This window comes from Acomys minous (genome assembly GCF_964271855.1).
Source record: "Acomys minous genome assembly, chromosome: 12".
NCBI lineage: Eukaryota > Metazoa > Chordata > Mammalia > Rodentia > Muridae > Acomys > Acomys minous.
In genome coordinates this window covers 57,852,756-57,869,408 of record NC_140493.1, presented here as the reverse complement: position 1 = coordinate 57,869,408, position 16,653 = coordinate 57,852,756, and the positions used below count along the sequence as shown (strand labels likewise).

Here is a 16,653-nt window from a genome sequence, read left to right as displayed (position 1 = left end):
GTGATGTAGCTATTTGAAGATCACGATGAAATAAAGTCATAAATATTAAGGACTGGGAAGATGGATCACAGGGTAAAGGGCTTATTATTGCACAAATGTGAGGACTGGAATTTGAATCCTAAATTCCCCAGGACATGTCAAAAATGTCAGAGCAGGCATTGGGTGTGCCTGCAGTTACACACATGTGCCCATACATGCATGCACCACACACAGAGCCATATGCAAAAGGAATTAATATTAGATTGATGAATACAGCACTCAATGCAGCGACCTCAGTTTTTTAATACTCATTTTAAGCATGAATACATTTGTTTTGCTTTTTCTATACCACTTGAAAGTAAATTGCAGATAATAGATTTTGCATCCAAATATTTAACATATGTCTCCTATTAGTAAGGAAATTATAATGTGTATTATAATCCACCTAAAACTTTAGCAGCTTCCTCATCTCATCTGATATCCAATCTGTATTCAAATTTTCCCTATCTGCCTTTAAATTACCTATATACAATTTTGTTTAAAAATGATTTCTTTTATTTTGGTTTTACAAACAAGGCAAAATCCACACACCCAGGGCCCCTGTATTGATTACATCTCCTTGCTATCTTTTAATCTAGAAGATTACCTTACCTCATTTACTTTTTTTTTTCATGGTGTTAACTTGTAAACAAATGGGCCAATTGTCTCGAACAATCTCCCATACCTGGGTTTTGTCTGGCTCCATCATATATGCACGCTGTTTGTCTTGTTACTTCACCTTCTGTGTTTTTCAAAACCCAGAAGACTTGATTAGAAACAGATTACTCATTTCTGTCCAGAACAACCTGACAGGTGATTCTGTATGCTTCATCTCAGGGGGGGTATATACAACTGTCCCCATCTTCAGTTATCAATGACTTGATTAAAATGATGGTGGCTCCGTTGTCCATGTAAAAGTAACATTTTCCTCCCTTAACAATTAGAATTAATTTGTGGACCGCTTTAACTTGGCTTGTGCATCTTTCCATGGTCTAAGTTTTATGGTAGCCTCCAGTGGCAAGCCATGCCTAAATCACTTATTCCAGCCGAGGCTACAAATTAGTATTTTTAAGTTTGTCTATTCAGGTGTTTCCAGGTTGGTGAAGACTCCCACGGCAGAAACACCAACATTGCTCTATGGTAACGAGCTTCCCAAAACTGCTGGGGGCCTTCTGTCCTCTTACCATTGATCAGCACACGCTTGCTGCTCATCTCAAGCAGCGTCTTTTGATTGGCTGGCGATCAGTCATAATATGGATCTTGTGTCTCCTTTAAAGCATGTTAACGCGTATCGAAGCTAGAAATGAGAAATGAGTGAAACGTAAAGCAGTGTTTCAGAGCGGAGCAAATATAAGGAGCTTGGTGAAAGGAATCTCGTTGCCTCAGTGGGGCTGACAGCATTTAAAAGGACTTGCTAATACCCTCTGCTGAAAGCCTATCCGATGGCTGCTTTTCTCCAAATGCCAATGGCTTACACAGTCGCAGTTGTGTAAGCCTGCCAAGAAGCAAATGGGTAGAGGCAGTCTCCAGTGTGCCCGGCTCTTCACACCCCGGGCTCTCTCATGCGTACCCCACATCCCAAACCCCTCCTCATGCTCCGTCACTGCCCTTCCTCTTCTGCTCGCGCTCACTCCCAGGTTTGCTCTTTTTTTTTTTTTTAATTTATTTATTTACTATGTATACAGTGTACATTAGATCACATTATAGATGGTTGGGAGCCACCATGTGGTTGCTGGGTATTGAACTCAGGACCTCTGGAAGAGCGGACAGTGCTCTTAACCACTGAGCCATCGCTCCAGCCCCGGGTTTGCTCTTTCATCCATGCGGTTTCTCTTGCCCAAGAGTCTCAGTTGGCCTATTCTTCAAGCCCAGCTTAAGTCCTCCTCCTCCTTGAAGCTCAGGTCTCTTCAGGCAGTGTGGCTTAGCTCCCTCCTGCAGACAGTCTCCCATCCTCAGCTCTGGTCCCCTGGTGGCCTTCTGTGGGAAAACTTCTCTATGTGCCATAGAGTTCACTGTCCAAGGCCAAAATGTTATGTTACGCAATCACCTGGAAGTTATTAATTGATGCAAAATGGCCATCAAATAGGGCTATCCCTCTTGTATTGCTTTCTTTGCCATTTTATATCCACTACCCTAAAAATCTTCTGTAAGTAGTGAAGGTAAAAATCGAGTATCTCTCGCCATCTGGTTCTTTGTAAGTAATATGAGTACCTGTTTCTTTCACTAAGACAAAAGAGCTGGGAGGAAAGGTAAGCATAAATTAATTTTGCATTTCAATATTTTAATGAAAAACAAAATGCAGAGGCATAAGTTGACCTGATAATTAGAGTATTGCAATGAAAGCACAGCTTATTTTGTTATTCTTAGATTGAACCTTTTGTTTATATGTTAATGGTTTGAACACTGTCAAGTGGAAATAAGCAATGGTCCTTTGTGGCACTCACTCAGGAGACATTGTTTAGAGATGTCTTAAATGCCTCTTCTCTGTGTTGCCTTAAGAACACGCTCCCTTCTCTGCAGTTCTTTGTGTTTGCAGTCTGGGTGCTGGCTGGCCTGTTCTGTCAAAAGGGCAGCGATGACAAAACTGTGATGCCTTTGGATTTCTGTCTCTGCAGAAGCAGGAGGTAAAAAACTACGGAGCACCGTCCAGAGAAGCACGGAGACCGGGCTAGCCGTGGAGATGAGGAACTGGATGACGCGGCAGGCCAGCCGGGAGTCCACGGACGGCAGCATGAACAGCTACAGCTCGGAAGGAAAGTGAGTGAGGCCTGTCCAGGTAGAGCTAACCCACGCAACTCACAAGCAAGGCCTGCTGTGTAGAGCTAACCCACGTGACTCACAGTCCATTTCCATCCTCTCTGGATGATTCCTGTGAACTTGTTTCACCCTCCACTGAGCAGCTGACATATCTGGCTTTTTGCATTAATGAATAACTTGGGAGAAGACATGCCTTACTTTCATGACAAGATGCTAAGATGTGACTCTCAGCATTATCTACAAATAAATTGGTTTATCCTAGCTTAAAATAACAAAAGCCACAGAAATAATGAGCAGGCATGCCACACCATGCGGGCAGTGTTTGTTTTTAAAATCTTTGATCTCGACACTGGAGAGATTGGCTCTTAAGAGCACTGATTGTGGCTCTTCCAAAGAAGGGATTTAACAATCCCCAGTACCCACATAGTGGCTCACTACTGTAACTGCAGGTCTAGATCAGACTCCCTCTTCTGGTCTCCACAGGTACTGCATGCACATGGTGCACAGACATATGAAGGCAAAACACCCATCCAGACACAAAATAATTAAAAAATAATTTTTCTGCCTGGGTATGGTAGTGCACGCCTTTAATCCCAGCACTCGGGAGGCAGAGGCAGGAGGATCCCTGTGAGTTCGAGGCCAGTCTGTTCTACAAATAGAGTCTAGGACAGCCAAGGCTACACAGAGAAACCCTGTCTCGAAAAACCAAACCAAACAAAACAAAACAACAGCAAAATCATTTTAATGTAAAAATGTCTTCAGTCTATCGAATAGGTGCTATTCAAATTTTAGAATTCTTATTCATATTTAGTTTTTTATACACTGAAATTTATATAATGTATCTTAATTATGTGAAACAATAGTCAAAAGACAATGGCAACAAAAAGTTGAAGCCTTTTTCTCTGTGTAGCTGTTCTTTGAATCACGACCATAAGGCACTTGGAAAGGCTTGTAATCATGAGGTGGCCCTCTCTCTTACAAACAGCAGTACTTAGTGACCTATGTATGGTCTGGAGATGAGGTGCAAAGGGCATCAGGGAGAGAAAAGTGAGGCTTGGGGCTCCATCTGCTGTGGCCATGCAAGTGTTCAATATTCAAACACATAGGAAAATTCCATCTTACCATTAATTATATAACCTAATGACATTTTGCCCAACATAACTATATAAATAAAGGAGAGCAGTGTAATCCTACAGTTTTTTTAATGAGGTTGTATAAGCAGGTTGAATTTTTGAGACCTAAGGTGAAGGGGTAAAAAAATAGATTTACTGATCTTGAAGGAAGTCTAGAGAAGTGTGAAAGGCAAGCATGGTAGTGGCTCAGTGACAGGCGTGGGACACACTTCATGTAGTGTACTAAGCAGATAAATGTGCTCTGAGCTATGGACTTTGTGAACCATTGCCTGGGCTATAAAAATGTTTACCTCATGGCTCTCACATACAAGTTTATATCTTGTTATAAAGATGCCAGATATACAAAAATGTTTCAAGTGTGACTTCCCTTTCAGATTTTTTACCATCATATTGAAGAAAGGACACCAGCACTCATAAACTCATTCAACAAATACTACCTTTCTAATGTTCCAGGTAGTGTGCTGTGTGTTGCGGGTATGAGTCACACAAGCAAATCAAATCAGAACTTAAGACAGTGGGTTTCAGAATCACAGGAACCAAGCTAGCAGGAGGAGGCGACGGGTCTCTTCTTGGTTTCTAGCACTTGTCCAGAAGACAAGATAGACTTTATCAAAAATTTAAATTTATAAGGAAAATAGTAAAAATACAGTAACTTGGATAACATAAGTGCTGAGGATAAAATAAGGTAAGGAAAGTGAAAGAGAGAGGTTCACCTAAAATCTCTAAAGGCCTGATTTAAGAGCCTCTCATCTCTTATATACATAGGCCATCTCTGTAGAAATGAACCCACTTACGTCCTTAGATTTTTTGTTTTAATTTTTATTACATTTGCTGGAAGGGAGAGATGAGTACTCCATGGTGTGGCATGCATGTGTAGATCAGGGGACAAGAGCTTACATGATCTATGCATTTCAGCTGTGTCTGGGCCACAGTATTCACGCTCTGATAATGGGACATAGTAAGAGTGGCATTTTTAAAAAGACACGAGAGGGCGAGGGAAGGGTTTCCATGATGGGACAAATGGCATGTTTAGGTGTGCTCAGAAGGCAGCTGTGTTTGAGGAAGAGCATCCAAGCTAAAGCAAAGCCACATGCTGGGGTCTGCTGACTGCAGTGGGCTGTGGCCCTGTGGAAGGAAGGCCGAGCGCGGCCACTGAGGAACACGGTGCGGGATGAGACTGGATGACTGACATGTTTCAGAACACGCATGAGTTCACTGGAGCGTGAGTGGGATGGTCTGCCTTCAATTGCGCCAAGTCACTCTGCCTGCTGAGGGGTACAGCCAGGCCATTCAGTGGGTGGTACAGGCGTGCAGCAGCAACAGAACAGTGACTGGGTCTCTTTTGATAGGAGACCAAGTAAGATTTATTGGTACATTGGACATGTGTAAAAAGATACATATTAATTTGTTAGGTTTGCCATAATGAAATACCAAAAACTTTGTTTTTCCGAAATTTAGAGGCTGAAAGTTCAAGATCAAGATACTGGTAGATTTTGGATTGCAGGTTTTCCCTCTTTGTCCATGCCACCTTAAGTCTTCTACGGCCTTTTCTCTCCATATGCCTCCAGTGTCCTTCTCTTCCTCATTCATGAGAGTTTCTCCCTCCCTGCTCCCTTGTGGCTTCATTTAACCTTCGTTCATGTTTATCTGTGCTATGGGCCCGTTTTTAAACACAGGCACACTGTGAGTGAGCACTGCAACGTGACAGATAAAGAGGGGTCTACAGCTGAGCAACTGGAAGATAGTGTTGCCGTTCAAGATGTGTTTTCTGAGTGTGTGTGTGTGTGTGTGTGTGTGTGTGTGTGTGTGTGCTTGTGTGTGTATGTGCATGTGTGTCTGTCTGGTAAGGAGACTTCAGTTTGTCAGTTTGGGACAAGTTAACTTTCCAATGCTCAATAGATATCCTGTTAGCCACCTCAGCTGTTGGAATGAAAGTGTGCAGCCCAGGAAAGCCTGAGAGCCCGCGGCACTCGAGGCTGTGCAGCACTGACACCGATCCACTAAGCTGAGTGAGACTTTTGAAGAATCTCAGTCACATAGAAAAGATAAGAGGCAAAAAAAAAAAATATATGGAGTTTTGGTGTTAATGACAGAATTGGCAGGGATTAAGGCATAATGGCAAAGAAAAAAGCAGGGATCCCAGAGTCTCCAGGAAGAGACATGAAAAAGGTTTCCTGGGGAAGAGGGAAGGACTGACTGTGTTGCTGATCTGATCACATAGATGTGGACAGAGCAGTGACAGCAGCATTTACCTTGAAGTCATCAGCTGACTTTTAACTAGAAATATGTGGGGATGTTGAAACAAAAATTTGATTAGTTTCCAAATAAACTGCAAGAGACGGGAGTGAAGGACTTTTCCAAGGATCCAGGAAAGAAGCAGGGTGAGGCCTGCAGGGAGAGCACAGTCAGGAAGGGGTGAGGTGAGGCCTGCAGGGAGAGCGCAGTCAGGAAGGGGTGAGGTGAGGCCTGCAGGGAGAGCACAGTCAGGAAGGGGTGAGGTGAGGGCTGCAGGGAGAGCGCAGTCAGGAAGGGGTGAGGTGAGGCCTGCAGGGAGAGCGCAGTCAGGAAAGGGTGAGGTGAGGCCTGCAGGGAGAGCGCAGTCAGGAAGGGGTGAGGTGAGGCCTGCAGGGAGAGCGCAGTCAGGAAAGGGTGAGGTGAGGCCTGCAGGGAGAGCGCAGTCAGGAAGGGGTGAGGGCTGCAGGGAGAGCGCAGTCAGGAAAGGGGTGAGGTGAGGCCTGCAGGGAGAGCGCAATCAGGAAGGGGTGAGGTGAGGGCTGCAGGGAGAGCGCAGTCAGGAAGGGGTGAGGTGAGGCCTGCAGGGAGAGCGCAGTCAGGAAGGGGTGAGGTGAGGCCTGCAGGGAGAGCGCAGTCAGGAAGGGGTGAGGTGAGGGCTGCAGGGAGAGCGCAGTCAGGAAAGGGGTGAGGTGAGGCCTGCAGGGAGAGCGCAGTCAGGAAGGGGTGAGGTGAGGCCTGCAGGGAGAGCGCAGTCAGGAAAGGGGGTGGGAGGTTCTTTATTAAGATGACATGACATTGTGTTTACTTGCTGGTGGGAATGATCCAGAAGGGGTTTTTTTTTTACCTGTAAAAAGATAATAGACTCTATCTAAGAGGGTTAAACATGGCAAAGCATGCTGTGGAGTAAGTGCTCAGTGTGGACTGAGCATGCGTAACAGAAGTCATCCCTCCTACCCACCCAGGACCAAGCAAGAGAGGACACATAAATAGAAGCCGACATGGTGGTGACAGGTGTGGGAGGCTATTAGAATATAAGGTGGACCGAGAGTTATGGGAGTTGGTGTGGGATGTTGGGGTCCAATGCATATTGGTGGCATCCCTGCCACCAGGGACCTCACGATTGCCCAACAGGAAGGAAGGTGGAGGATTTAACATCACATGTTATCTTTGCCTTCAGTCTGATTTTCCCTGGTGTCCGCCTGGCCTCTGACAGCCAGTTCAGCGATTTCCTTGATGGCCTGGGCCCTGCACAGCTAGTGGGACGCCAGACCCTGGCTACTCCTGCGATGGGTAAGAATTTCTGTCACATGATTTCATTGTTCATCCTTTATATTACTGAAAATTACACTACCTCAACTTCATGCTATTTTTAACAAGATCACCAGCAAGAATAAAGAGTCCTCGATTGTAGCAGTAACTGGACTTAGTTTTTTCTTTTGTAATACCTGGTCATGTTTAAAGGAATGTCACTGAAAACATTTACGTCTTAGAGACTGTGTCTTGGGCCTTAAGAATACATCTGGGGAAGGTCTAAAGCCGAGTTCTTTGGAATAAGCATTCTTCCTAACTCCTGCGTGTCTTCCCTGTGTGCCACTAGGTGACATTCAGGTGGGAATGATGGACAAAAAGGGACAGCTGGAGGTAGAAATCATCCGGGCTCGCGGCCTTGTTGTAAAACCAGGTTCCAAGACACTGCCAGGTAAAACAGAAGCTAAGTTTCTGTCATCTCCTAGTCTGTGTATCTTTCCTTGCTGAAATCTTCTTAAGCAAGATGTTGAGTAGATAGCTCCATCACTGCACTGCCTGGGGACTGACACAGTCTGCATGCGTTCTGAGGGAGCTGCGTGCAAGTGAGTGCTCTGGTCAGGATCAGGCAAGTGCATGCAGAGTTGAGACCTCCATCTTTGGACCAGCCATGTTGTCACAGTGCGGGCACTACTAGTGTGGTTTCCAGTTAGCTGCTGTTTTGTTACGCATGTTACTCTTCGGTTCCCTGGGAAGTTCAGGGTTTTTTCCTTCCAGCTCTGGAATTAGAATGAAGGTAGATTAGATCCACAACAGCCCCGTGACCCTGAGTGCTGGCCATTCTAAGACATCACAAGTTCCCTGTAGAAGCTTCATTATAATCCAGGTGCTTGGCGCCGTAGCTTGGCACAGCGAGAGTAGATCCAACAAATAAAGCTGTGATTACTAAAGATAGCGCATCCACAGCACCTGTACTGACTCACAATCTGGCATTTCTCTCTCAACTCCTGAATCAACTCCTGACTGTGTCACTTTGGAGTTGACTCCTTTGCCATATGAATACAGCGCGTGTCTGTCATATAAGGCTGTAGTCCTAGCATTCCTAGTGAGCTCACGCTCCTTCTGAGCGTGTCACCTCAGAGCTCATCCCTGCTGGTACTCACACCATCCCCCGCTGAGTGGTAAGTGAGCTGTGCGGATGGTCAATTACCCAGCCTCATTTCACACCTGTTTAATGAAGTCAAAATGTTGGTAATTTAAAGACTAAGACACTGCTCTTGGATCTTGTTAGTGACTGGTAGCATTGTGCCTTACTTTATTTAACATTTAAATCTCTACAAGGAGATACGGAGGCAGGGGAAGACCCTCAAAGGCCGTGCCAACATACTTAATACAGAATGGCTGACGCGTGTCCATGTGGTTTTGACATAAAAGACAGGCCAGTGTCTTGAGTGCCGCCAGCTCTTCAGTGAAGAGGAAGGCCATTGTTCTTGTCCCCCGTGAGCTGGGCGTTTCGTAGCCATGGTCATCACTCACTCTGTTTTCTCTCCCAAGCACCGTATGTCAAGGTCTATCTATTAGACAACGGAGTGTGCATAGCCAAAAAGAAAACAAAGGTGGCAAGAAAGACACTGGAGCCCCTGTACCAGCAGCTCTTATCTTTCGAGGAGAGCCCCCAGGGAAAGGTGTTACAGGTGTGTACTCATGGCTGACCCCCTACATACAGAACGCCTTACGTCAGGTGTCGCTTCTGTCGAATACTTTTCTGTTTCTCACAGCTAAACTCCTCTGTGAGCTGCAACGCAGTGGCCAGTGCTGGAAAGCTGTGCTTGCTGTTGTTCGCCACAGACTCCCAACCTGGGTTACACACCAGCTCAGTTTCCTTATGTGGCTTCAGACCTTAACACTACTGTGTAGTTTCCCTATTCTGACCTGGCTTCTGGGTGTTAAAGGCAACATTGTTGTTAATCAGACGCTACTATTTAACTTGACCCTTGACAGCCGCGTATCAACTGAGCACAGCGTCCTATTTTAGTTGTGATTTGCTCCTCTGCTTTGATGCGCATGGCAATCCTAATGGTCCTGTTTTTTTTTTTTTTTTTTTTTTGCCAACAGATCATTGTCTGGGGAGATTATGGTCGCATGGATCACAAATCCTTTATGGGAGTGGCCCAGATACTCTTAGACGAGCTGGAACTATCCAACATGGTGATTGGATGGTTCAAACTCTTCCCTCCTTCCTCCTTAGTAGACCCAACCTTGGCACCTCTGACACGGAGAGCTTCCCAGTCATCTCTGGAAAGCTCTACTGGACCTTCCTACTCTCGTTCATAGCAACTATAAAACTGTTGTCACAACAACCAGCGATACAAAACAGAAGAAAATGCACAGGTGGGAACCCCTGGTAACACTGCATGCTGGACGTCGTGTCTTCGGAGCCCACGGCTAGGGATACACAGCAATCCTGTGTTCTCAGTGGCAGCTGGACACACTGTGCCCTAGCGAAGGCCCTCAGGTGAAAGAGCAGGAGCTGTGACGAACTGTCAGGTTTGGAGTTCAATGACACTCGAGTTTTGGTCCAATCTGAAGCCATGGATTGATCTCAAAGAATCAGTCAGCCCTTTTCAATGGCACCTTTAAATTTTTATCGTTTTTCTTTATTTATCTGACGCCCCCCAAGCCCTGTTATGCCACAGAAATGGAGCTCTACAGCCGTTAGCCACACCACAGGCCAAGGAGCAAAGTCTTAGGAAGCATCAGGTGAAAAGCAAGAGACCAAAGAAGTGGCCAGGAGCAGAGCCCGCCACCGCGCCTGGAGGGGCTCCAGCAGGGACGGCGGTAAACAAGGCTGCTCCCGGAGGCATGTCACTCACTAATGCCAAGATATGTTGGACTCTGAAAATAAAATTCTGTGACTGCACTGTACTGAATGAAAATAAAGAAACTTTTTTTTGCATGGACACAGATTAGCTGAATATTTAAATTATTTTCTCGGGGCTGCAACTTGCAAAAAATAATAATAAAAATAAAAATCAGCCATTTTCAACAATTTATATTATTTTTAAAGATAAATTTCACTAGTGCATGGTTTTAAAATGGGAGAGAATGCAACAGGGTGATAAAAAGACACACCATGTTTATTCTTTAATCATAGTCTGTGTTTTGGCAGACATTACAAAGGAAAATACTTTCTAGAAGATACTTAAAGTTCTCTTTATGTGACAATAAGTATAATATATTCAATTTATTTCCATGTTAAATATACAGATCTTATGAAGTTCAATATGTGCAAATTTTTCACATCTTTCTTCCTCCTCCTCCTCTTCCTCCTCTTCCTCCCCCTCACTTTTAAACTTTTCTTTCCTTTCTCCCTTCCTGAGTGAACCTTCTACTAAAACACCATAAGTCTTTGGCCTGACCCTCTTATACCCCATATTTGATTCAGAGCCACAGATGTGTCTGAATTTATGGATTTCTCAAATCTGTTCGAGAGCTTTCTTTATTTCAAGCATGTTGAATTGATTCTGCAACATGATGTGGGGCATAAAAGCAAGTCAGCACGTATTTGACAAAGAAGATGTTTGAACATTTGCGGTTTATTGTACAGTGCATGGTAATTTTTTTCACCTTAAACATTCAGTTTACAAGAAAATCCCCAAATCATGTGACATTGTAATGTTTAATGAATTTGTTTTTAGCACCAGCATTATTCATACAGGGGGTTAAGTATTATTTGTAGGTCCTAGGTTTTGTTTGTTTTTTTAATTCGTTAAAGCACTTTCTTTAGCTGATTTCCATTTACTATGTGAATAGAAACACTGCTAAATATGTGGAGCCCTGAAACACAGGGCTGTTTATTAATTCATTTTTCTGTAGTAAAATTCAATTTTTCACAAAATATATTTCTAAAGAAATATAGTAAACATAAATTTGCAACAATTTTAAAGCTCCAATTTTTAGGTGACTCGAGGAAAGTCAATATGCCTCTTAATAGTTATTGATGCCATCACCAAAAGGTCCCTCAAGTCAACACCCCACCTTTGGTTCACGGGCAGCTCTGACCATTGCGTGGCGCTGCGAGGCCCAACTTCTCTCAAGGTCCCTATTCACAGGAAATGTCACTGGTCAATGTAATAAACCAGCCATCTTTTTGTTTCTTACATATGCTTTGATTACACATCCTTAGAGATTGGTTTTTAACTACTTGCAGTAATTTTTTTAAATCCATTTACATCCTATTTGTTTAAATAGAGGCCATGCACTCAAAAAAATTTTTTTTCTTTGTTTCTCTTTTTTAATTCAATGCTGACCATTGAAAACTGTCATGCTTGATATGGTGCAAAAGTTAAAATGAGCTATCACTCAAAATGCCTTCTCTTCCTGTGGTGCAACATGAACTACACCAAGGGTGTGTCTTGATTTTCTGAGACCTGTGACGGACCCAGGTTGTGAGAAGAAGGAACACAATTTTATTGAAATAATTTAGACACCTGTGTACCAGCAGCAATTTGGTTTAACAGACCTCTAGTGTCTATGCTCTCCCTTAGAATAGACAGTTCCCGTTTTCCAAACACTAAAATGCAGCCGCATAATCTTTTCTGCATAGTCCTATACAAATTCTTTCTAATTTTAATAAGAAGGACATGACTGTGGAATATTTGTACATACTTGTCATTATGCAGTATTTATTTAAAAGTTGGTGTACTTTTTTTTAATTTTCACATGTCTGCACCTCAACTTGTGGCAAAGTCATGTAAATAGCACTATGCCAGTGACCGTTGCTGCCCTGGACATAGAATGTTTTTAAGTCAAGGGAATTCCAGTTGGGGGAAGCGGGGCGGGAAAGGCAGATTAGTCCTGTCACAAACACCGACTGATGTAAATCAAACTCATTCTGGTGGTGGTATTAACACTTTAAATAAAACATTTTCTTTACATAAGCTGTTCCTGGTGCTTTCTAAGCCGACTTCACTTGCAGCCCCAAGCCCACCTCCCTTCATCCTGTGAACTGGCTTGTGGTCCATTCCCAAAAGATGGCGCCTCTTCCCTCCTTCCATATGGCACGAATGGGTTTGCAGCTTTCCCACGTTGCTGCCAGTAGGATGTAGCTGTAAAGTCTACAAAGATTTCACCTCTCATCATTAAGAGCTGCCATGGTGCTCCCCAGTCAAATGACTCAGCAGCCTGTAGATCGTACGGACAGACAGGGTGAGATTTCAGTGTTTGCCCCAAGGATCACTGACAGCAGGGTCACTGTGTCATGGTCACTATTCTGTTGCTGTCAAGAATACCATGACCAAGGCAACTTACAGAAAAAAAGCTTTTAACTGGAAGCTTGCTTACAGTTTCAGAGGTTTAGTCCATTATCACTGTGGTAGGGATCATGGCTGCAGAGAGAGAGAGAGAGAGAGAGAGAGAGAGAGCACACAAGTCATGCATGGCCTGATGTGGGCTTTTGAACCCTCAGAGCCCATGCCCAGTAACAAGTCTCCTCCAACAAGGCCACACCTCCTAATCCTTCCCAAGGCCACACCTCCTAATCCTTCCCAAGGCCACACCTCCTAATCCTTCCCAAGGCCACACCTCCCTAATTCTTCCCAAACAGTTCCACTAATTTGAGACTAAACATTCAAACATATATTCTCACTCAAACCGCCACTCGGAACCTGCTGGTCCCTGGGGTGGACATGGCAAACCAACTTACCAGTACACTGATGCATTTCTATTCTAGAGTCTGTTCAGCTTTGTGGGGGTGGGGGGCAGAATTACCTGCAGTTGGAGAGACATATGAGAGCTCGAACCAACACTGTTCAAAGACTGGCTTGTGCTGTGTGAGTGCAAGCAAGCGAGACCGCCCCCATATCCTTCTATGACAAACACTCAGACCCAAAACAAGAGCAACCCCAGAATTTTTTCCCACAGGCTCTGAAATCAAGAGCCAAGTGAGATTTCACATTCAATGCTACTAGCTCTGTCTCTACTCTTTGTCACAACTGCTTCCTCTATTGCCAAAGATTCCCTTCTGTCCCAGCTCCCCACCTAGCCAACACTGGGTCTTATTATTCAGAGTACATCTACTCTAGTGAGGTGTTCCTCTGTGTCTGGGAGCTCCTTCTGTAAAGTCCCCAGAGTTTCTTCTGATTCCTTTTCTGAAGCCCTTCACTTTTTTCAGCACTACTCGCTCTTGGTCCCTTTTGCAACTCCTAGGAACAGTTCCTGACTAAATCCTTGTAGCGTGATTGCCATGGATGGTAAGGCCTTTGCATAACCAGGACTCTGATGCCAAGGTTCCACAACCAGCGACAAAGGCCCTCATGGTCATTCTTACCTGGGCTATGAGGGAAGTAGGTAAGGAGTCAGTCACCAGATGACCTTGACCCCTCAATATACATGCGCTCTTCACATTTGGCCCCTCTGGGTCATCCCGTGAGCCCTTCTAGATCCACTAGGATTTATGAGCAACATAAGCTAAAGTCACACAGCCATTTCCGTTTTGTGAAATGTTTATTGAATAATAGTATAGGAGATGAAGGTTTGAAAATGACTCAAGAACTGTTCAGCCCTCTTAGGGCATCAGGCGAACACATAAGTCTGAAAATGATGGAACAAAGAAAAATTCTGTACCACTCAAACTCGGTCACTCTCTGTGTGACTCAAGTCATGTATGACCACTGGTGTTCATTTCCTCTTCTTGGAAGTAGAGATAAGAGCCAACTCTTCTTCTGTCATTAAATCAAAATTTTGACCAGCGGTCAAGATTTTATGTCCTGGGGACAGACATGATTTTTGTTTTTGTTTGTTGTTCCCCCAGTGTTAAGAACAATGTTTGCCATATATGAGTTTAATAAATATCTGGCAAATTTAGTGTGGGCCTTGCTTCATTTAGAGGTATTATCCCAGGCAGAACAACGAACAAAACAAACATGGCTGCCTTCGAGATGGCTTTCATTTTGCCAAAGACAACCTTAGTGGGAGAATTACAAATGTAATTACACTATTCTTAATGTGAACTCTCTAGACTCTAATGGAATGGCACTAGGAGTAGGTGATGTCTGCAGAGAAGGATTAAATAGAATGAAGAAAATGGCAGTGCTAAGCTAGAGATGAAACTATTCTAAGCAAAGAGAAGAGTGGGTGAGGAATCCGTGGGAGTCTCGTCCTACCACTCACTTCTTCTCTACCATGTCCAAAACCAGTGACACATTAAAAAGTATTTGTGAGGGAGTAAATTTGTGAATTAATGATCCAACAAAATGAATAAATGTTCTTCATTCTGGATTATCGCTGAGTCAATGAAGAATTGGTGTTTGTTGGGGGCGGGGCGGTGTATGCATGTAAACTCAGGTGCCTTCGGGGACTCAAGATGCAGGGTTCCTGGAGTGGGAACACAGTGAGGTGTGAGCTGCCCTACATGGTTCTGGGAACCTTTGTGTCATCAACAGGGCCAGTGCACACTGTTACCTCCTGAGCCATCTCTACAATCCCAAGAAGCTTGTTTTTATTTCAGCTTAGTGGGAGAGAGACCTGCTTATCATGGGGTACTTGGTGAGGACCTTCCTCTGCTGTTGGAGCTGGGATGGTTCCTCGGAACTTTGTTATAGCTCTGACCCTGAGGCAGTCTCCTCCCAGCAGCCCCAGCTGTTGTTGATAAAACACTGACTGAAACAAGCCAAGAGAAAAGCCTGGTAACTATCAATATAATTATGTGATATCATCACCTAACACCTCAGCTACTTGTCCCAGGTCTGAATCCCAACAGTAAGGTATTTTAAATCTTTATTTTGCAAGTATGAAAAACTATAATTCAGATAGGTTAAATTTTATGACCAAGGTATGTTGGATGACTCTAAACCAGGGTCTTTGGACAATAAGTTGGGTTACTCATGTTCCTGTGAAGATGCTTCCCTCAACCACAATCCGCTAGGCATGCATGTCCTACCTTGTCCACAGAGAACTCATTGAGACCATTCTAAAATGATTTCTTTGAAATATACCAGGAATAATACAGTTCCCTCTCAGTGGTGATCACATTACATTATGTAAGGTGCTTTTGTGTGAGGTGTGGGGCAGGTAACTATTATCACAGCAGCTCCATGTTTGTTGAATTGTCATTGGGATGCATAAATGGGATTAGCATGAAATGGGCCTTCTCTTTCTTACCACGAGCATCTCTTTCTCATCCTTCAGTGTTTTGTATGTTTGTTTGTTTACCATTTCCAGTTGACAACACCCTGCATTCCATTTAACTGTGAACAAGAGGTGAGGGAGACTTGCAAAACACATTAGTGTCTTTTCAACCCTACCCTTTCCATGACAATGCTGATCTACTAAAAGGATCAATCTTACTACTTCCAGCAGGCTTGGCTCTTCCTGGTTCCTGACTCCCTGCCACTCTTTCTGTAAGTACATTCCCTGCTGCTGTTTGTCCTCACTCATCGGCCCAGCCTCCTCCTGTTATATTTATTTATTAAAATCTGGCATCACTGGTGGCACCTCTAAGATGAAGCTACTTCGGTTTTGTTTATATGTTTTATATACTGATTTTTTTGTCTGATTTTCCTTATTATTTTCATGGAAGTAGAATGATAATTCTATCTTTTTCCTAGATTCTCCCATGATCTTTGCTTTTTAGCGCCCCTGCCAGGGAATCTTTAGTATGGCCTCTGAATGTTTCAGGGTATCAAAGGAAACTCCTGTCTGATAATCACTAGTAATCATTTTCTTCATATCTTGACCAGAAAACAAAATAACGTTTCCTAAGTGTTTACACAACTGGTTTCTATATCACAAAGTGGACTTTTTTTTTTTTTTTTTTTTTTTTTTTTTTTTTTGTCTTGTGGTAAAGAATGGCTCATATGTATTGTTCAGGCTTAGAGATGTCATTTATATTCTCTGGGACCCCTGACCCCGAGCCCAGGGAAACAGATGAAATTGTGTGTCGAGGATGGGCAGAAATGAGTGACATCCAATATGAGTCACATAGGCCAACTCTGAGACCATGAGCGATCACTAGGCAACCATGAAAATGACTGTTTTTTGCTGGTCCGTCCATCTGAGGCACATGTCATCCTTTGGATGGACTTCCACCTATAGAGTGAAGGCCCAGTTGGGTGTCCCCTGCTGGATGTGAAGATGGTTCTGTTGGGTCCGATTACAGCAGCCTTTCCTGAAGAAAAAGGTACCCCTCAGTGGGCTCCACAGCACGCTGCCCAGGGTCATCTTAAAGGAACAGCCCAGTGAAGGATCCCAGCTAAGGGGCCTCCTG

The 16,653-nt window shown here is 43.9% G+C and overlaps 1 protein-coding gene across 46 annotated transcripts in view; it reads left to right on the top strand.

The window, feature by feature from the left end:
• Positions 1-12,328, top strand: part of RIMS2 (regulating synaptic membrane exocytosis 2) — a 458,924-nt gene extending 446,596 nt beyond the window's left edge. For 45 of the 46 annotated variants that reach the window (XM_084751253.1, XM_084751276.1, XM_084751252.1 and 42 more), the window contains 5 exons: positions 2,634-2,775; positions 7,321-7,433; positions 7,741-7,842; positions 8,943-9,082; positions 9,504-12,328. In XM_084751253.1, coding sequence (XP_084607379.1) covers positions 2,634-2,775; positions 7,321-7,433; positions 7,741-7,842; positions 8,943-9,082; positions 9,504-9,722 — 716 coding nt within the window. In that variant the 3' untranslated portion in view covers positions 9,723-12,328. The remainder of the gene's footprint in view (positions 1-2,633; positions 2,776-7,320; positions 7,434-7,740; positions 7,843-8,942; positions 9,083-9,503) is intronic. The other variant, XM_084751275.1, reaches the window with a different exon arrangement.
• The last annotated feature ends 4,325 nt before the right edge of the window (positions 12,329-16,653 follow it).